The sequence below is a fragment of the Lygodium microphyllum genome, chromosome 15 (assembly GCF_053477565.2).
Source record: "Lygodium microphyllum isolate KBCC chromosome 15, Lygodium_microphyllum_v1.1.10, whole genome shotgun sequence".
Taxonomy (NCBI): Eukaryota; Viridiplantae; Streptophyta; class Polypodiopsida; order Schizaeales; family Lygodiaceae; genus Lygodium; species Lygodium microphyllum.
The window spans coordinates 77,149,367-77,170,383 of NC_141149.1; the positions used below are offsets into that span (position 1 = coordinate 77,149,367).

Consider the following 21,017-nt stretch of genomic DNA (forward strand, 5'->3'; position numbering starts at 1 on the left):
TGCAAGTTTTGTGATGTTATATGACCTCTTTTGGGTTCAAATTTGCTTTCATGAGTTTATAAATTATACCACTGCATGGCTGCAATAATGGATCTTCTTGGGTCTCTTCATTTATTAGCCATACTTATCAAGAGTCCAAATTCATGTAAGCACTGAATTGTACCCAAGAAGAGTTAAGAGGCCTGTCTTCTTTTGACTTGTTTGCAGTGTTACCCAATTATAGCCAGCACAAATGCACAAATGACTTGTTTATACAAGCAAGTAATCAATATTTTGAAACATTGCAAATCATAACCAGATATACAATTATCTAGATAGAGGATTCATGTCAGACATCACTCTGCTTTAGAGCAGTCAATGATATCATTGACTGCTCGAGTAAACCCCCCGCTAACATATTTTATCACACATGCACACACACCATATTAGAATATGCCGAGGGAAGTCATATTTCATGTTATCTTGTTGGCTGATTACAAGTTTGAATTCCTTCTAGCCAATAAATTTGCCAAATTTTCAAGAGGTTGGCTAGTGCACGACAAAGTGCGAGCAGATAGATCTGACCCTTATGTTACAGCACAAAAGGAACAAGGGGACTCTACATGCATCATATGCATGACATTTGAGAGTGTCTTACATCGTTAAATCTTTCACCCCATGAAGGGGCCAAAAGAGAAATCTGGACTTGGAAAGTGAGTGAGTGAGTCAATATTATAAACCATGGATGCTCTTCTTATGAAGCCAATGGTAATCACAATGTTATATCAAAATAAGTATGTGTGTATAGAATTAAGAAAGAACTGTTGTGTTGAGTCTATTCTTGTGGATCAGACTTATAGGGAAGTTCACATGCCATCTCTGAGACTGAGTTTTTTGTTTTGGAGAGTGCAATGCCGAGAATTTCTCCCACAGATTTACACCTGCATTGAAGACCTGGCCGAATTACATCACCATATACTGCCATCTCAATAATATCCAGTTCCTTGTCTACAGTAAAAGGAACAAGTCAAAAAGAACTCAAACAAACTCCTAGTACAAAAGAATGCAACTCACAGTCAAAACAGTTCAGGGCTAGTATTACAACTTTTTTTAAAAAGCCTAACACATATATATTATTGCAAGATCCACTGTCTTATCTGCAATTTCTAAAAGCAACTCATAATGAAAGAAAAATCCAACACCAATGAGGGAAGGGTGAAACAACTAGTTTGCGTCCTGTCCGACTAGAAAACTCTCACTGGTCCCGCCGCCTTAAAAAGTAAACAATACTTGGGCTGAAAATGATGCTGATTCAGGAAGAGTGGCTACTCAGTCAAAATGGGATGCTGGGTAGGCTTCTTTGGGAGCCAATTTAGTGGTTCAACAAATCGCTGGCTTTCATAAAGATTCCAATGTTTGGTTACATTTGATTTGCCAATTCTAATGGCAATATTCCCATGGTTGGATGTACTAGGGCTTCCTCCAGCCAATCCTACAGGATGCAATGGACATCTGATAGGCCAAGAAAAAGTTCTAATCTGAATATCCCCTGCTCAGGCAGACACCTTACAATTTGTACCCTAACTGTGTATAGTAGTAGTAGTAGCAACACAGGTGTGGGTTGTTACTTGCAGTATGGTGTTGGAGCACCATGATCAAACACAGGTTACAGGTAATGCACAATGGGCTGAGTTCAAGAATACTACAACTACAAACACAGACCTTTTTATTTTATTATGATCAGACCTTACTATGAGGATTATGCTGGCTTTACCTCAAGGTCCCCATTGGGGAAGTTTAGTATTCTAGGATTGTCCAGGAGACCGATGATGATTCCTGGTTTATGATAAGATAGTGGTGTGGTACATTCATTGGCCAAGTACGGATACGAATTCCTCAAACTGGAACGCTACTAGGAAGTTGAAGACTTCCAAAATTGGAAAGAGAGAACTCCTGAATTTTGAAAGTAGACTTCTCCTAGTTTGAAAAGTGGCTACTGATTACATTCCCTTTAGTTTGTTCTTGTTTGGTATTATAAAGCTTGAGCATGCAAGATGTTTGGGGCGTAACAACTGTAGAAGGTTGAGGGGGCAAGGGCCAAGAATCATGTCAGCGGTGTCATTCGTGATGTCTTGTGCTGCATGCCAAACAAGCAATAGTAGTTGATCAGGTCTCTTTAAACGTAGTTGTATCTTACTTGTATTACTGGTGAGGATACCATCACATTGTAGGGACCACGAGATTCATTTGATGCAAAGATGTTTTAGGTCAGATCTTGAGAGTACTAAGTTTGACCCAAGGAGGCATTTATTTAGTGTCGCAACCACCACAGCTAGCCAACCTACTACAAACATCGCCATGGCACTTTGGACCAAGTCCAACCTAACTCAAGCCATTAATCAGCTAGTATATTAATGACCAACTGCCCAACCCTTGATGCCACTCACTTTGTTCGACCATTTGCCACATCAGCAACTGCACATTCGACACTCAGCTATGGCCGGCTGCTCGACCCTTGATGCTGCTTGCTTTGTTCAACCATTAGCCACATCAGTAACTGCACAGTCAAGACTCAACTATGACTGGCTGTTTGCCCCTTGCTTTGTTCAACCATTTGCCACATCAGCAACCGCACAGCCGAATACTGGCCAGCTATATGGACCAGGTCCTTTGGCAGTATGTCAGGTATGTTGACAATCAAGCCAGAGGGCTTGAACCATCCACCGTGGAAAAGAAAATCAAACCCCATCTAGTGGCAAGGTGTATGGCTAGTTATTGATGGGCTTAGATCCTTTACCCTACAACTAAGTATGTTACTAGTGCATTGGCCTAGGCAGCAAACCCAAGATGATGGGAAAGATGGCTTCACCTCAACTTCAATCAACTCAAACAACAAGGTCTTTAATTGAAGTAAGATAGATCCTAGCCTAGATCATCAACCTTCATAGTCAACCTTACAAGCTCTCTATGAAAGAGTCTAGTCCACTTTACATGCTCTCTATGATAGAGGCTGGCTCGATAGTACATTGTCCATATCAAAGTGATGATGGATCTTGATCAGCTTGTTGTAGGGTGACATCAATGTTACTATATGTTGCAAGATTTCCTAAGGCACGTCTATGAGCCAACCAAATTTCGAGCATCATCAAAGCACCTACGGTAAAGGTTTCTTGGTTTGAGTTGGACCAATTGGTTAGTAACCAATGGCTAAGCAACTAGGCCTCCTCTCTGATTTAGATTTCATATGGTAATCAAATTATGACCTTGTATGGCAATCCACTTGTGTATATAAATAGGGACCCTTTTATTTCTCATTTTTATTTCTAGGTACTAATCAAGGCACTCATTCTTGTCCTTTATTTTCTTTGACCTTTCTCTTAGGGTTTAAGCTTCTAATCACCATTCTCCCCTATGCAACACAAACTACATATGATTGTGAAGGTGCAACAAGTTGCACATGCACACATCAAACAACAACCCAAAATGGTGCAAAAGACCCACAAACAACAACCCAAAATGGTGCAAAAGACCCATGAACAGTGCATTAGAGTGCATACCTATACACAGCCAAGGAGATCACATAATCCTCAATGCAACTTCAAAGTCCACACTTTCTTCTATGAGAGAAGATGGCAATAATGTGAGTGTAGATATAAAAATCATCCAATAAACAAACACATTATGTGAGAGAAGAAAGTAATATACTAAACAAGTGAACTAAATAAAGTAGTACAAACCTAAACCTAGAATACAAGTACCACACCTTGGGCCCTTACGGAATGGAGAGTGTTCAAAAAGGGAAAATTTCTTTGGTAGGGCATAAAAAGATCCCAAAATCGCTCTGGAAGGATACACGTGAAAATATGCTAGGGTTTGCACTAAGGAAACATGGCATGTACGACCAATGAAACACAAAGACTCAAATAAAGACAAGTAAAACTCAATACCTAAACCCAAAACGCAAAACACGAAAACTCAAAACTCAAACACAAAGACAAACACAAAGAGGAGAAACTCTAAAGCGAATAAATGTTGTAAATGAATGTAAGAGTGTACAAAATGCCCAAGGGCAAAGCAATGTAGCGTCGAAGAGTGACATCCACCAAAGGCGGATCCGAAGTGCAAGTGCCACCAATCAGAGATGAGAGAGTGCTGAATAATGAAGGGCAACAGGCTGGTCACCAAAACACAACAGTCAGAGGCTGAAATCTAGTAAACACAGCAATGTACCACCAAAGGAAGGCTAAAAACTAATCACCCAAGGCAAAGAACTGTCAAGCAACAACAAGAGAGGTTTACTGATGTAAACCGCTTGCTCAATAACAAAAACGCAGGTACTACAGCTATTGCCCGGTAGGAGAGATGGCAACAACTTGTCGCCTAGCACCAAATGCTAAAAACGCAGGCTAATCAGGTTCTATGATGACACCGCAAATGGAGACCTCCAAACAGTAAGGCTACGGCTAAAAACAAGCTGCCTAAGGCTGGATAGTGATGGGCTCTAGTCGGTGATGGCTAGACAACAAATGGTAGGTGGCTGATGGCCAAAATCTGCACGCTAGAGTAAAAAACCTGCACAAAAGGATAAGGTGGAATGGTGGGACACCGCCTATTTATAGATGCTAAAGGGTGCCCCAAAAAGTTAGGGTTTTGCGAGACCACTAAAACCCTCTCAAACCACGTACCAAATTTGCATCTTTCATTAATCAAGCATGTTTTGGGACTATTTAATAATGCCATCAATTGTAATGCATGTTTTAGCTAAACAACCCCTCTTAGATCCAAAATTGAGCCTTAAAGGTAAGGCCCATAATGTTTACCCCAAGGCGTCCCACCCCAAAGCAACGAAGGCATCAAACAAAGGGTGCACATCGGCTGCCCAATGACCTACCAAGACTGTAGAGGCAATGGTCACCTTACCAAGGGAATCCAAGTAGTCACCCTAAAGAGTATAGGGAATTGGACAAAGGATGCTTGTCGGCTACCCAATGGCCAACCAAGCCTACAAAGGCAAATAAAACCACATTCATTTATTTTTTTTAATGTGAAAAAGTTAATTTTATGGGTGGCGGGCAATTAAGTAATAGTGACCTAGAAGATAGGAGTAGGGATGGTACACCCGACACATCACAAACCAATACAAGCTTACCCATCCACTCGAGAATGATAATAATGAGATAAAAGGTGATGAAGGAGCATGTGAAGAAGGATGGTGGTTTAAGGCATAGATGGAAACAGCTTAGGATCCGTCCAGTGGTGCTCTGCACAATGGGATGCATAGTATGCTACATTTTGAAGATTGCCCATGCAGCAAGTGCCACTTGGAGAGTGTCCCTCATGGGAAAATTATTCACTTGCCCAAGCACCCTAGTACAAAGATGATGAAATCATGCAATGCATAGGAAAAGGTACAACAAAGAGAAAGGGCCAATATTGAAGATATGTACCAAAACCTGTAGAATAACAAGAAGGGTAGGAACCCTCTCTCAACTTGGATGTCGATACCAAAGAAGGAAGAGGAGACTGAGGATTTCAGCCTTTTTGTAGGTGTCGAGACCCATGTGGATAAAGATCATGAAGCATCCCTGCTGGAAGAGCAAGGATAGAAGTCACTGCCATGATAGTATCAAGAGAGATATTGCACGATCCGCTGCGGCAAGGAAAGCCTCCATCCTAGAAGAGCAAAACTCCAAGCACATGGAACCATGAAAGAAACAGCATGCATCTCCCGTCTCTAGCTCATGAAGAACCGATGCAAGCTTGTGTATTAGCCCTACATTAAAATACAAAACCATGCAAAAGGGATCAAAATCTGCAAGCACAGAGGTGAGTAGTGAGATACTCCAAAAAACAAAACTAAAAATAAAAGAAAGCTAAGCTCAGTGCAATGCAATGAGTATGTAAGTATGCAACGGAAGTGTAAAAAGAGAAAGCCCAAGTTAATGGCCACCATTGTGTATGGCAACGTAGGGAAGGGATTCTAGAAGCTACAATGGATGTCCGAGCAATGGATATGTAAAGTGCAATAGGCGAGCCACTAGCAAATCAATTAGCCAATTCTTCAAGAGTAGTGAGCGAGAGACACTATTGAGACTGTCCGTGTGTCATATATCTAGTAGCCGCTAGGGCTGATGGAGCAAATGGTGCAATAGCAAGAGGCGTAGTCCCATAGGACTGGCCAGACAAAGTGGAGACAATCGTATCAGATTATGGTGGTTTTCTAGGAGAAAGACCCTAGGCCTTCGTACAACACTCCTCGTCCACATGGCCCGACCTCTGATAGTGTGTGCAAAACCTATTTTTCTTAGGAATTTGCTTCCAAAGGAGTCATGTTACCTTGGTTCCATGGGAGGAAGTCGTGTCACCCTTGTTTTGGCTTGCTTGTGTATCTTACAAGTTCTTGCCATTGTTCATTTTCGATCCCAAAGAAGAGGCAACCAACCCTCGCCTCTCTAATTGGATGTGTGTGGTTACCTTGGTTCCATGGGAGGAAGTCGTGTCACCCTTGTTTTGGCTTGCTTGTGTATCTTACAAGTTCTTGCCATTGTTCGTTTTCGATCCCAAATAAGAGGCAACCAACCCTCGCCTCTCTAATTGGATGTGTGTGGAGAACTTCTAGTAGACTTGATCGTGCAGCCTTGCATAATGCAAAAACTCACACTCAGACTTGTAGAAGATCAGCAATCTAGGGAGTGGAATAATGTGTTGAATAAAATTGAAATATTTATCAGGCAACTTGTTCAAGAAGAACGATTGTTGTCTAACTTCGGAAAGCTAGTAGTGACAAACTCCGCAAATAATCACCAACATTTGACCAACTTGACTCTCAAATCATCCCCTTCTTTAATGAAAAACTCGTGAAGCTTAAAATCAAGATTGATACGTTGAGTATGATCTCATGCCGCATAGTAGTTGATGAGATGATTTCAAATTTCAATGCGAGGAAAAAAATGCTATAATTGACAATGGAACTCAAGAAGCAACCCATGCATTAACTCGACATTGACTGTAGCATTACAGACTCCATTGACGGATGTGATCAGGGTGAGCTAATTGAGGGTCCAACATAGGCTCATTGGTACCAATGACGAGGTCCCAAAGTTCTTGAGATTCAAGGACTTGTTGCATGAAGTTTGACCAAGTGGTGAAATTCAACCCATTAAAATGTGTCTCATCCGTAAAGGCATTTTTTGGCCATAGCAATAGTAATAGTATTACTAGGAGATGGAGAAGATATGTAATGGGGGTAAGGTGAATAGGGGAGATAGGGTAGGGGGGTGGAGTATACTTGAGAAGGAATTTCCTTCCCAGAGTGCCCACCATGCATATAAGAAGTGTACATAGTAGATCCAAATGTAGACAAGGACGGACTGGGTATGGGCATGGTAATCGCTTGTGGAGCCAAAGGTAAAGGGATGGGGACCCAAGGAACAAAGGATGGAAATCCCTGCGTAGAAGTAACCGAAGGGATGTAACAACAGTCCATGAGAAGACGATGGGTATCCTTGCATCTAAAAAGTAATGTGAGTGTCCAAGGGTAGTGAGGAGAATGCCCATTACAACCGTGCTTGCTTCTGAAAGATTGTGTAGGGGATTGTGAGTGTCCGAGGGTAGTGAAAGGAATAACCATCACAGCAGTCCCGGAGTGAGGATGTGATAAAGTGGGGGTATGTGAAAGATACAGTGTTACAGGGTAGCCTTCTTCCTAACAATGCACCAAGAGGTGTAGTGAATGGAGGGGAGGTAGATGGTGGGATGGAGAAAGAGAAAGTGTTAAGAGCAAAGAAGAAAGATCCAACCCCTACTATGCTTTGAGAGTGTGCTAGATCACTTGCATCCCTTTTGTATCGCTTTTGTCATTCTTCACCATCAGCTTTGCAATTGCTTCAGCACCTATTCAATACACTCCCATTTATCCATCCCACATTCATTCCTTCTGACGTTCTATCACTCCATTCCATCTCTCCGTTTGGTATCAACATGCACATGACCAATGTTTTAGCTACCAAATCACCTCTCTCTACCCAACGACAATGCTCTCCACCCAGCATCAGCCTCTTGCGATGTGTTGCACAGTCTAACACCTACCTAGCATCAACAATGGCTTCTACATAAACCTACTACCTCAGACACCTACGTTTTTGTAGTTCTTGCTCCATCAGAGCTGGATTTTCTCATCTAGCAAGCTGTCTTATTGATCCTCATCTTCCTAAATATGCGTTCATAGCTGCTGATCTTCTTTCTCAACTCCGAGGGCATCATAGATCTAAGTTTCACTCCCTTGATAGTTGGCCTTCACCTTTAGCATGCATCTTCGACATCCCACTACCCAAAGGACTATGTTTCGCCCCCTTCACCATGCAAATTCCCTACAAGAGTTGTTGCCTAATCAAATAACTTAGCGCACTTATCTTCAAAGTTTCAACTCTATTGCATCAACTTTGTTCACTTAGCATGATTTAGTGCTTCATTATCTTTTTCTTCTGTGTTTTCTAAGTTTCCCTTCTCTCCCAATGTTTGTCGTACACGCTTCGTATTTCTCCTTGCATACCCTACTATCTCTTTAATTTGCCTTCATAGCAATCATTTCTTGACATGGTGTCAGAGCCAGAGGTGCTCAAAGAGCCACAAAGATCCTCTGCATCGGAGAAGGCAAAGACATGTTGCGGGTTTGGCATCATCTTCTAATTTTCCCCTTTATTTCCGCTACATCATTGGGAGATACCTCCCACCCTCCCTTGTCCAAGTTGACATACCGATACCATGGCTTCCCCTGACGACAGTCCATTGGGTGCTTCAACACAACCAATGCTTTCCATGAATCTGGCAAAGTCATGAGCTAGAATATAGCCCTTAAGTTCGGATCAAAAGCTGGCAAGTCTGCATCACGTAATTGACTCAAAATACTAGTGAAAGCATTTAAATGCTCTGGAGGAGGGCTTAGACTCATCAAGCTTCAAGTTGACCAACTTTTGCATGAGAAGGACTTGATTGACAGGAGTCGTATTCTCATACATAGCCTTGAGTTTCTCCCAAACAACATATGCAATGGTGAGTCCCTTGACATCAATCAAGGTATCATCTATGATTGCCATTTTGACATAAGTGATGACTTTCTTATTCATTTTAGCTCAATCCTCACTTGACAAAGCAACAAGTTTTTGTTCTGCCAAGCATCATCAAGATCCTTCCAGAAAAAGTATACCCTACATATGATCCTTTCAAAGATCAAAGCCATAGCCGTCAAATTTGCGAATCTCAAAAAGATTCTTTGTGTCTGATGTAGATGCACTGCCAACCATTTACAGCAATAAAATGCTGAAAACTTTAAGCCAATAGCAAGGTTGTTGAATATAACAACAAGTATTCAAACTCATACTTCCAAAAGTGCCCAAGAAGCAAATATTATGCTGCAATTTCAGTCCCAAGGGCTGATTACAGCATATACATGAACCAAATCTGATACATGTGCATAAAAGACAGCTCCCACTTCAATAATACATCACCGTAATGCTCAAACACAATAACCCAAGTGTTGTATGTACCACTGTTTCATTGCACAATAAACATTTACCAATACATGTACCAAGAGAAGCTACCCTTTTACAACATTTAATACATCCCAAGACCAAATTTCTCCCACTCAACAATGAATTTGCTGTAGTTTCACTATTAAAGCACAAATCGGCTCAAAATGCATCATTGATGCAAAAAGCCCCAAAATTTTTGCAATAAATCTACTCCAATTGCATTAATGCATCATCCCAAGTGTCAAATACAGGCAAACATTGCAGGAATTTCACAAAAACTGCAAAACCCCCAAATTTCAAGATCCAAATGTACACAAATTTCAGTGAAATTGGCTCGACTAAGCTAAAATTCACTTGTACATGAAAAGCCCCAAAATTTCCATGGCAAATGCGCACAACATTTGCAATTTCTGGGTCAAATGTCTATGTTCTGCATGAACAACATCAAATCTCGGAAAAGCCCGAAATTTCAGGCACAAATCTGCAAACTGTTCTTGCACACGCAAACCATCATCAATGAGCAAGGGGCTTGCTTGTTGCAGAAATTGAAAAAAATGATGAAAACTGCTCGAAATGTGTGGAGTCAGCCCGTCACCAGCCATTGATTGTTGCCTGACTTGCGCCTGATGCTGCCTGGTCCAAAACATGACACCCGCTGCCTACTCATGACCTGCGCTTGCCTGTCGATGGTCGCCTAGTCACACCTGCCTGCCACCGCTGGCCAAACGTTGGTGCCACCTGGTCACACCGACCACCACCTACCTACCACCTGCTGAATACAATGTCGTCTACACATAGAAGTGACAACCTGCAGGTCTCTTTGTGCACGTGGAGAAATTGGCTCGTACAGTCCTCGAGAAGCGCGCGCACTCTTGATGAAGCTCTGATACTAGTTTCAAGGAAAGCAAGAGTTCCCAGCTAGTGTGCACAAGGAAAATGAGGTGTGTTCAGCAGTAGAGAGTGCAGAGAGAGTGGAGACTCAAGTTGGGTGTGTATCAATGTGGTACACACAAAGAATTAAAGAATGTATTTATACTTAGGGTACTATACACTAACACCCACAAGGTGTGAAGAAAATTGCTAGGGTTTGCACTGAGGACACACAGAGTGTACGACCACAACAGAAACACAAAGAGGCAGACACAGACACAGAGGGCAAAACTCAAACCCTAAACTCAAAACTCAAAACTCAAACCCTAAATGCAAAACTCAAAACTCAAACACAGAAACTCAAACACAAACAGAAGAAGAGAGAGAGAGAGAACACAACTCTGAAATGAATGCATGCTGTAAATGAATGTAAGAGTGTACAGTGTGCTCAAGGGCAGAGGAATGTCGAAGTGTGACGTCCACCGGAGATGGATTCCAAGGAGTGCTGAATAGTGAATGGCAGCAGTCTGGTCACCAAAACGCAAAAGTCTGGAAGCTGGAAACTGGTAAATGCAGTAGTGTACCTTCCGCCGATCGGAGGCTGGAAACTGTGCACAGGTGCTGTAAATAGTAGGGCGACAACTGGAGAAGGTGTGTCAGACGACAACTAGAGAAGATGTGTCGGAGAGTGTCAGGACATGCAATGCTGTAAACACAGGCTGGTTGACCCTAGATGATGGACAGCAAGCTGAACAACAGTTTGCGACAGTCTGGAGCAATCACCAGCAGCTGAGAGCTGTTCCCTACAGCAATGGACAGGCTGAAGATAATGTGGCTGCAGTCGATGATGGCTGGACAGCAGATGGAGGCGGACTGCGGGCTGGAAATTGGGCGGCAACAACAACAAAGGGTGTGTGGGCTGGTGTAACCTGCAAACAAGGATGATCAGATCGCAACAAATGATGATGTCACCAGCAGTTGACGTCAGCATGGATGAAGGCACCAGCAACAGGAGCAAACATGCATGGAGTGGCAGCAGTCTCGAGGGCTGGACAACCACATGGGAGGAGGCTGATGGCTGAAATCTGCACTCGAGAGTGTGAAATCTGCACAGACGGAATAAGGCTGAATGGGGGCAGTCTGTCTATTTATAGATGTGGAAGGGCGGCCCAACGATTAGGGTTTCCATTGAACTCTCTCAAACCGCTCCCTCTTTTAGGGTTTTACTTTAAAAGAGCATTTTTTTGTGTGTTTTGGGACTGTTTAAGAGGCTAATCAGCAAGTAATGCATGTTTTAGCTCAACAAGGGTGCGGTCACATGTACAAGTAAATTTATATACGAGAGAAGCAAAACAGTACACTCACACCCACAAGGGTGTGGTCACATATACAAGTAAATTTATACACGAGAGACAAAAGGGCCTTTACACCTAGCATAAGGTACCATTTAGTACCGTATTTTATCGTACCGTACTATATCGTACCTTTTGTATCTAGCAACTATGGAGCTAACTAATTTGCTAACACCCTCTGTCAAATCATGGGTGATCTGATGCAATACAATGATGACTCATCAAAGTCCATACAACAAAAACTATCAAAGTAGAACCATGGATACCCAAGCAATGGGTGAGTGATCAAACCACCACCAAGTGCCTCAGAGAGAGCTTGGCATTGATGTCGATCACATCAACTCCTAGAAATATTGAAGAATTGTAGCAACTCTCTGTCTGTCAAAAATACCTTGCAATAGTATACATGACCATGGATTCTCCACCAACCAAATCGCCAAATCGTCCCCTCATGTGAGATTGAACTAGGAGCCAATCTTACTCTTGGTCAAGAAACATCCCATCATGAACATGGAAGTCAATCCTAGCTCCACAATTTCAAAAAAACCTACCAAACTTTAGTCGATGCAGAAAGGAAATCCCTCTCCAAACCCTTTGCACTTGTATACTTGTATAGATGAACCCCACCAACCCCGTCTCACCACCCCCTCACACACACTCTGTGGCACTATGGAGTCATAATACATGACCATATCACTTGCACTAGAAAGCAACATGAGGGGTAGCCAACCCCTTCCCCTTCTCTGAAGAAGATGACCCCTTCCACGGCTTGGTCTTCAACTTGGTTGAGGGATCCGAGTCAGAGCCAAAGTCAGAGGATGAGAATGACTCATCTAAAGAGTCCATATCTTGCTTCTTCTTTTGTCCCTTCTTATCATAGTGATAGCACTAGGCCTTCAACTTCTACCGGTCACCCTCTTTGAAGCTCCAAATGCCTCAAAGCCACCATATCGAGATGGAAGCCTCCCTTGTCATCTCAATAATGTCTCATGCTCAAGCAACATCGAGGACATATGTGTAAGACTAACTAGCATCAATGATGTCTAGGCTTGCAAAGCATTGGCTACTCCACAAAACCCCAAAGGGAGCTTATAGAGCTAACCCCCACAAAATGAGCCTCTGGAAGCACGAACTGCATGTGTCAGTTGATTTTGTACTTGTGTAACCTAAAGCGAGAAAGATTGAACTGTATCTTTAGGCTCAAAATTAATTTGATGGAGCTATCCTAAGGTCACTACACGCATAATCAATGAAGTCTTGTACAACATCTAAAGCTTCTCCCACACCGTTGAAGCTATTCTGCGGGAGGTGACTGGTAGAACCTCTTTAGAAATGCATCACAGAAGAGCGGAATACACACATGCATCATCTTAATTCCATGTAAGCACAGCTTCCTCATTATTGAGGAGGTCCCAATCATCTGGAAGAGTGGGAGGTTGGGCTGCTCAATAGCTCCTAAAACAACATACCATAATCGCTTTTGCATAAACCATGCATTCATGACAGCACTCCATGTGAGATAGGACCATCAAGTTTATCATCAGTAGAACAACAAGGAGGTGCCATTAGGAGCGAATAGGAGAAGAGAAAGAATAGAATAGAACTAGAGAAAGACTACAGCCAAACTGCAATACAAACTGCACGACAAGTTCATACACATGTAAAACACAAAGTCTGATCAGGAAAATAAGAAGATTGCTGCAAAGACCAAATTGGGATCAAACACAACCCGAAAAAAATGATTACAGCCAACCAACTTCAAAATGGACCTGAAAACACAATCACCCGGTCTGTGGACACAGCAAATACCAAAAATGTGGGGTCAATTCAGAAAACGTAGGCTGATTAGGCAGAAAACACAGCATAAACTGGAGAAGACAAGTCACAAACAGCCTGGATGAGAATTAACAATAAAAACACAGTTTACTGAGGCTGAAAATAGGCCAATTGGGGATAGCAGCAGGTTGCCTAGTTTTGAAAAGGTGATCAGCAGCACTGGGCAGACCTGCAAAAGCAGAAAGCTGGCGCCCAAAAAAGAAATGCACAAAAAGAATGTGCCCAGCCCACAATGCATGTACAAACTCATGCATTAGATGACTTATCTACTAACTAACAGGAGGGAGAATCATAGGCGAAGGAGTGCTAATGGGTAACTTGGAAGTAAGGGGAGGGGCTGATAGTGAGGTGGAGTCAATCAATGACGAACCACCACCTGAGTCACCATCAATAGGAATATCTTGCAACCTCGTCAAATAGCACATCCCTATTCACCTGTACCTTTTCCTTCAGGTCAGAGAGCCTGTAGCCTTTGAGGTTCTGCTATAACCAGCGAAGATAAGCTTTCACCACATCAAGTCAAGCTTGCCCCATTTCTTCTTGTCCATATGGGCATATGCGCTACACACAAAGATGCAAAAATGGGAGTTAGAAGGCTTCTTACCAAATAAAGCATCATATGGAGTCATTATACCTGTAATGCCAAAGTTGGAGACCTAGTGCCAATATGCACCATTGTAGCAACCACCTTACCCCAAAGGAAATGAGGAAGATTGCAATGCTCTAGCATTGATCAAATAATTGCAAGCATGGTCTTGTTGGCACACTCCACCACACCATTCTCAAATGGTATGTTCAGATGGGAGTACTCCATATGAATGCCATTCCCTGCAAAACATGCCAAAAGCATTAGAACAAAACCCTCCACAGTGATTAGCTCATACACCTCAAACCTTGAAAGAAGTTTGCTTTTCAGCAAGCACATTCTAGTCACATAGATGTTGGAATACACCTTGCTCTTGTATTCCAAGGAATATAGCCACACGTACCTGATGCAAAAATGGGAGACAAAAGGCTTCTTACCAAAGAAAGCCTCATATGGAGTCATGTCCTGTAATATCGAAGTCGAGATCTATTGCAAATATGCACAATTGTAGCAACCGACTCGCCCAAAAGGGAATGAGGAAGGCCAGTGACCACAATGCTCCAACATCGATCAAGCCATCTCAAGCAAGGTCTTGTAAGTTGTTGGCATGCTCCACCACACCATTCTCAAGTGGCACGTTCAAATGGCAATACTCCATCCGAATACCATGATCCCTATAAAACATGTCAAAAGCCTCAAAGCTAAACGCTGGAGTATGATTAACTCGCACACCTCCACCCTTGAAAGAAGTTTGCTTTTCAGCAAACACCTTCCAGTCACACAAAAGTCGGAATATGCCTTGCTCTTGTATTCCAAGAAATAGAAGCACACATACCTATTGAAATCATCAACAATAAGCATTAGATATTTAACCTTCCAATGGAGGCTGTGCACATAGGTTTGCACAAGTTGGTGTGCACCAACTCTAGTAGAATATCTAACCTCAAAGCAACCTATGCGCGAGGGTACCTATGATGCTTGCCTCATAAGCAATTGGGGCACAATGTGTGGATAGGGAAAATTTTGGAAGCCCCTCTACTAACTTCTTTCAAGAAGCCTATCAAATGAAGTCAAAGTTTAGATGCCCATTACGCGCATGCCAAAGTAGCCCAAGCTTGTGTGAAGTCCACGTAGCAAGGGCAATAAAATTGTAGAGCCCACTCTCCTGTGTACATGTCCAAAAAATAGTACTTATGAAAGAATCCTCAACAATCACAACATCCTAGGTGAATACCACTCATGTACCTAGCTATGTCAAACCATGGACAAAAAGAAGGTTAAAATCCAAGTTTGACGAATAAAGAGCTTTGGCAAAAGAATCTTTTCAATCAAGTGAAAGGGGAATAGTCCCCACTCCACGAATTGAAATAGAAGGGTTGTCACCAATGGTGACAGAACCCCCCTTGGGAACGATTCTGGAGCCAATCACATCAATAGGTCATATGTGAAGAGGCTACATTGTCCACAAGCCATGGCTTCTCTGCAATCAAAGAAGCAAGTGTTGTATCCTTCAATCGTGACCTTTAATAGATGGACAAAGGCTAACTCTATAGTAACAGGGGTAGCTTTCCAATCTTTGGAACCTTCCTTTGGCTTCAAATGGGGCTACTTCTGCCAACACTTCTCTTCCGGATAAGTGCCCTTCGCAAGGTGTGGGCATTTAGGCTTTGGCTTCTTCTCATCCCACTTCTTGTTTGTAGCCTTCTAATTCCCCTTCTTGTTCCCCCCCCCCCCCAATATCTGGTATAGAAAGGGGGGGGGGGGGGGGGATATTCTACCAATACTTCTCTTCCGAATAAGTTCCCTTCCCAAAATGTGGGCATTTAGATTTTGACTCCTCATCCCACTTCTTGTTTGTAGCCTTCTTATTCCCCTCGTTTCCCCCTCCTATATGCGGTAAAAGCCTTCGTAGAGCCAAATCCACTAGCTGTTATCGCTTGAGTCACTCATCATGCTCCAAGACAAGCCAAGCTAGCTCTTTCCAAAGAAGACTGTCACAAACCTTGGAGGTCAACAAGCTCATGTAGAAAACATCATACTTAGGAGATGGCAACTAGATACAAAGTATCATGGCCATATCCTTCAAAGATATCATCCAACCAAGGGATGCAAGCTCATCCCGCACATCCTCTAACTGGTTGATATGGTCCTTCATAGAAGGAGTTCCATCAACTAAGAGCATCTTGAATTTCTCCTCAGTTATCATGTGGACAAAGGTCTTCTAATGGTAGAGGGAAGAGAGCTTTGTCCACCCCTCCACAGCAATCCGAAGCATGCGCACATGTACAATAACAAAAACCTATTGGCTCATACAGAGAAAGAATCAATCTCAATAGTTGAGCCAATCCAATAATGCAGCTTGGTCCATCATAGAACCAATATGGGGCTCCTTCGCCACTAGACAAAAAAGTCAAGGTGATAATAAAAGTCCATAGATCAAAGGTGTTGAGGATGCACTCCACTTTGCAGGAACAAATGGAGTAGTTTGAGTCGCTAGTCAATCTTCTTTTGGTAAGGAAGGAAGAACCCACACCTGTATAAAGGGTGCCATGATGACTATGCCAGGGCTAGAAGTACATGCCCCATAGTTACTAGGAACGGGGAATGAGAATGGGACCTCCCGGAACGGGGGGAACGCCCAAAGTTAGGGAACGGGAACGGAGGGAGCGCCAGGCACGCGGGAGAGGCGGGTGTTGGGAGGCGGGCCTGGCAATCGAGCGGCCAAGCAATGGAGAGGCATGAGGCATGTCAGGTAGGTAAGAGAGGTGGGAGAGGCAGGAGCGGGGCCTAGCTGGCACGAGGCGGGGCAACAATCACGACAAGTGAGCCGCGATAGTATTCACGAGAGGCGGGAGTCGGGCAGCTAGCGCAAGGTGGGACATGACACGATCGACAATTTTTTTATTAAAAAAATGCCCCGCTGCTGGAACAGTCGTTCCAAACAAGGAACGGCCAGGGAAACGGCCCAAAACGGATGGGAACGCAACAAAAACGAGCTGGAACGTTCCCCCAGCGTTTCCTGGGCTCGGACCTCCCGGAACGCGTTAATCCGTTCCCAAGTGCGAGAACGGCCGTTCCCTATTTCTATGACAGGCCCTATGAGAAACATGTAGTGAAGCGGGAGGGGGAGAACCCTGCTCTGATCCTCAAGTCCTATCAAAATGAAATGCCTCTATTCTTCTATCTTCATTGCACTCATCTAATGGATGTGAACACTTGTCTTCTGAGTCATAAAAATCATTGAGCCAATAATATTGCATAGCTCTTACAGACCTGTAAACACACTTGAATTTGCTGCATTTGGATGTTGGAAAGCCTGAACAAAGGGAGAAAAGAACTACACCTGTAAAGAAGCAGTTGTAGATGATTGGCACATGTGGAAACTACCCTAAACAAAGTGGAAAATCTACAAGGTGCTGAAAATCTATGTTTTCAGCTCCAAGTTGTCCACTAAACCTGGGTTTGGACTGCACTAGGCAGATCGCTTAGTGTGGTCTTCTCTAGAGGTATCCCCGGCATCCTCACTTAGGCAATGATACAATGTGAGAATGCACAACAAAAGGGAAATAGGGACGAGAAGAGAAAAGAGAAGAGAGAGACTGCAAGAGAGGAGAGTGTGAAGTGATAAGTCTACATTGAATTTGAATGGAAAGTGGAATACAATGACAGACTGGTCAATCCTTGCATGCAGCCCAAGTGGTCAATGAGAGCACTAGATCAAGCTGATGAAACCAACGACATCAAGATGAAGGAGAGGCTGAAGTCAAGGTGTGCTGTCCACTGCAAAGGAGATAATGACCAGTCAAAGTGAGGAGCTGATATATATAGCCCCAAACTGCCAATCTAACCGAATAGCTGCAGTCAACCACAAAAATGCTGGCCAACCAGCTGTAATAAATGCACAATCAGCTGGTGAAATTCAGAAACAGGCCACCCCCACACTGGCCACTAAAAAAGAAAAGCAAAGGCTGTAAACCATCCTTTGCTTGTGTGAACACACCCAAAACTCAACTGAACAAACCTACTAACCCTGTTTCACATCAAATAGTGACTCCCCTGTAGTTGAGGTAGGGAGATAACTCGTATCTTGTATGAAATACTTGGAATAATCATGGAGAAGCTTATCTTTGTGGTACATTTTGATAGGCAAGCATATAGTGACTAAATGCTGAGCCTATGAGCATCTCAGCCTCATTCAGCTGCTGGACAGGCTTCTTATGTCTTTCGCTATTACAAAAGATGACCTGGGCTACTATTTTAATTCAAAAAAGGATGTTAGAAGTCAACCTGTAAACTTAAGATTGCAGGAGTACTGTTCAAGTTGCTGTTTATGGAGATCATGTTTGTCACTCTTCCGACGATTTACACGTGACTGAAGAATCTGGCAATTTGACACATCTGACTCCCCACCTGCATGTACATAGGGGCAATGTGATGCAAAAACACAAGTTAAGAACAAGGTCCAAAAAACTTGAGTAAAAACCCCCAACATTAGCTGCACATGACTTCAAACAATGGGTCCACTTCCTTCAATTAATTAAGAACACAGTTTCAAAAGCCCTTTTTGTAACTTGGCAGCGGAGTCAAAGTTACTGGCATGATCTATAAAGGGTGACAGCCAAAAAATATGCCACCAGTTGGACAGTCCACACAGCTATTGGGTAGGTAAATTGGCTGCCCCTAAAACCCCATGCTCATATAGTTCTTCCTGGGATCCATTCAGCTAAGTAATGAAAGACAAGAAAGAAAATCTGTAGCTCAATAGATATTCAGCTAAGTAATGAAACACAATAAGAATCTGTAGGTTAGAAAACCTAGTTTATATGTTGCATTTTTATGTTCCATCGTGTTAGAAAATCTGTAGCTCAATAAATGTTCGGTAAAGTAATGATACACAATAAGAATCTGTAGGGATGTAGGCTAGAAAACCTAGTTTATAAGTTGCATTTTTATGTCTCACTTATGAGTGATTTTTCTAGCATATTCTATGTCAACATTGGAGGTCATTCACGGCCATATAAAATTCCTGAACGGTCTAAAAGTAATATCAAATCCCTCAACAATGCCTATGAGAATGAACAAGATGCTGATGCAAAGCAGCAGATGGACTACACTCCACAAGGCCCACTATACACAAAAGAGTACCTGATTGAGTACACCCTATGAATGGAAACATCAATGGCCTACTTGGACAAACCTTGTATGGCTGCAACTGTGTCTGATTAAGCATACAAACAGTATCTGATTGAGTGGACCTATGACCACACAGTCCAATGGCTTGATTGGACAGACACTGCATGACTGCAATAGTTCCAGGGTTTTTGGCCCTGTGACTGCAAGATCCAATGGCCTAATTAAGCAAACACTGTATAAATGGACTACCTGAGGGAAGTAAAAAGCTAATTAAGAAGACAAGCGGTAGTGGATTAAGCCGACCCTACAACTGCACAGTACAATGACCTAACTGAATTGAGTGGACCCTATAACTGCACAGTTCAATGGCTTCATTGGACAAACACTGCATGACTGCAATAGTTCCAGGACCTTTGACCCTGTGGCCGCAAGATCCAATGGCCTAATTAAACAAACACTGTATGGATGAAACATTTCACAGAAGAAAAAAGCTAATTAAGAAGACAAGCAGTAGCGGATTGAGTAGACCCTACAACTGCACAGTCCAATGGCCTAATTAAACAAACACTGTATAGATGGAAATTTTCACAGAAGAAAAAAACTAATTAAGAAGACGAGCAGTGCAGATTGAGAAGACCCTTCAACTGCATAGTCCAATGGCCTAACTGAATAAACACCAGACAACAAATTTTGACAATGGAGTTGAGAAACAAGTGTTTCTAGCATATCAACAGAAACATCACCATTCATATTGGCTGAGAATTTAATAAGGCAAATAGATATTCGTTCAGAGCGCATCAAGTGGTGCAACGTCATCATGAAGCACTCGTATACAATAGGCTTTTTTTGCAGTGAGCACATATGAACACTTACAGTCCCGTGCATGGGTGTCGTTAGTAGCTAAGCACATCCTATGACTGGACGGTTCAATGACCTAATTAGAAAGGACACTAATTCCACTGTGACCGTTCAGAGGAAAGAAGAAAGGTCTGATAATAGGAGCTAATGAAGCACACCTTATGACTAGTGTTCAGCTCAATGTTATACCCTAAATATTACTTGCTCGGGAAAGAAAAAGGAAGATAGTCGTGGAACAATATTAGCATTGAGCACACATAACACGGGAGTGTTTTTTTTCTTTTTGTTTTTTGAAGGGTGAGGGCTGCTTACGCAGAGGAGACCTTTGGAGAAGGGAACGATGTGGTCGTACTCATGGCAGAGGCATCCGTCGCAGCGGGTGAACTTGCGGCACACGATGTTGCCCGCGGGGTCCTTGCGCCAGCGCTCGGGGTGACGGCCAGGCACCACGTCCGCGTTCTGCCAGCACTGGCTCCGCACCTTCTCGTCGAAGAAGCGAGCTCGCTTGGTCGGGCTTGAGTTGCCAGCTTCCATGGCAGCTCGCCTCTCTCTCTCTCTCTCTCTCTCACCTATTGGTTAGATGCCGCTGCTAGCCTAATGTAACAAAAAGTAAATTAACCTGACGTTTCTAAGCCTACCCTGAAGGATTTTATTCTAGGATTTTGGTATCACTTACCCTAAGTCTTAAGAGCCGTGTCGCACGCGTTTTATCAGTTGCTTAGAAAGAGAGAGATTTTTGGTATTAGTTACCCTAAAGAGCCGTGTCACACGCGTTTTAGCCGTTGTTAAGAAAGAGAGAGACCGGAGGTTGTCATCAAGAGAGAGAATAGTGTAGCAAATGAGGAGTACATAAGCTGCCATCAATTTAATGCC

The 21,017-nt window shown here is 42.9% G+C and overlaps 1 protein-coding gene across 2 annotated transcripts; it reads right to left on the reverse strand.

The window, feature by feature from the left end:
- Positions 1–415: 415 nt before the first annotated feature.
- On the reverse strand, positions 416–20,748 carry LOC148024687 (HNH endonuclease domain-containing protein). 2 transcript variants are annotated; one of them, XM_087694336.1, is made up of 3 exons: positions 20,468–20,748; positions 18,441–18,563; positions 416–920 (listed from the first exon to the last, which is right to left on the reverse strand). In XM_087694336.1, exons 1-3 carry the CDS (start codon positions 20,676–20,678, stop codon positions 790–792), a joined length of 465 nt encoding a protein of 154 aa, XP_087550462.1. In that variant the 5' UTR covers positions 20,679–20,748; the 3' UTR covers positions 416–789. The 2 variants fall into 2 exon arrangements, with proteins under 2 accessions (XP_087550462.1, XP_087550461.1); XM_087694335.1 differs by having other exon boundaries at positions 416–987.
- Between the last annotated feature and the right edge of the window lie 269 nt (positions 20,749–21,017).

Excerpts from the sequence above, each read along its gene's own strand:
- LOC148024687 (XM_087694335.1), bottom strand. The coding sequence starts at position 20,678 with ATGGAAGCTGGCAACTCAAGCCCGACCAAGCGAGCTCGCTTCTTCGAC. Across the intron at positions 18,564-20,467 it reads CATCGTTCCCTTCTCCAAAG|GTGGGGAGTCAGATGTGTCA; the intron begins GTCTCCTCTGCG and ends ATGTACATGCAG. Across the intron at positions 988-18,440 it reads CTGCAATCTTAAGTTTACAG|ACAAGGAACTGGATATTATT; the intron begins GTTGACTTCTAA and ends CTTTTACTGTAG.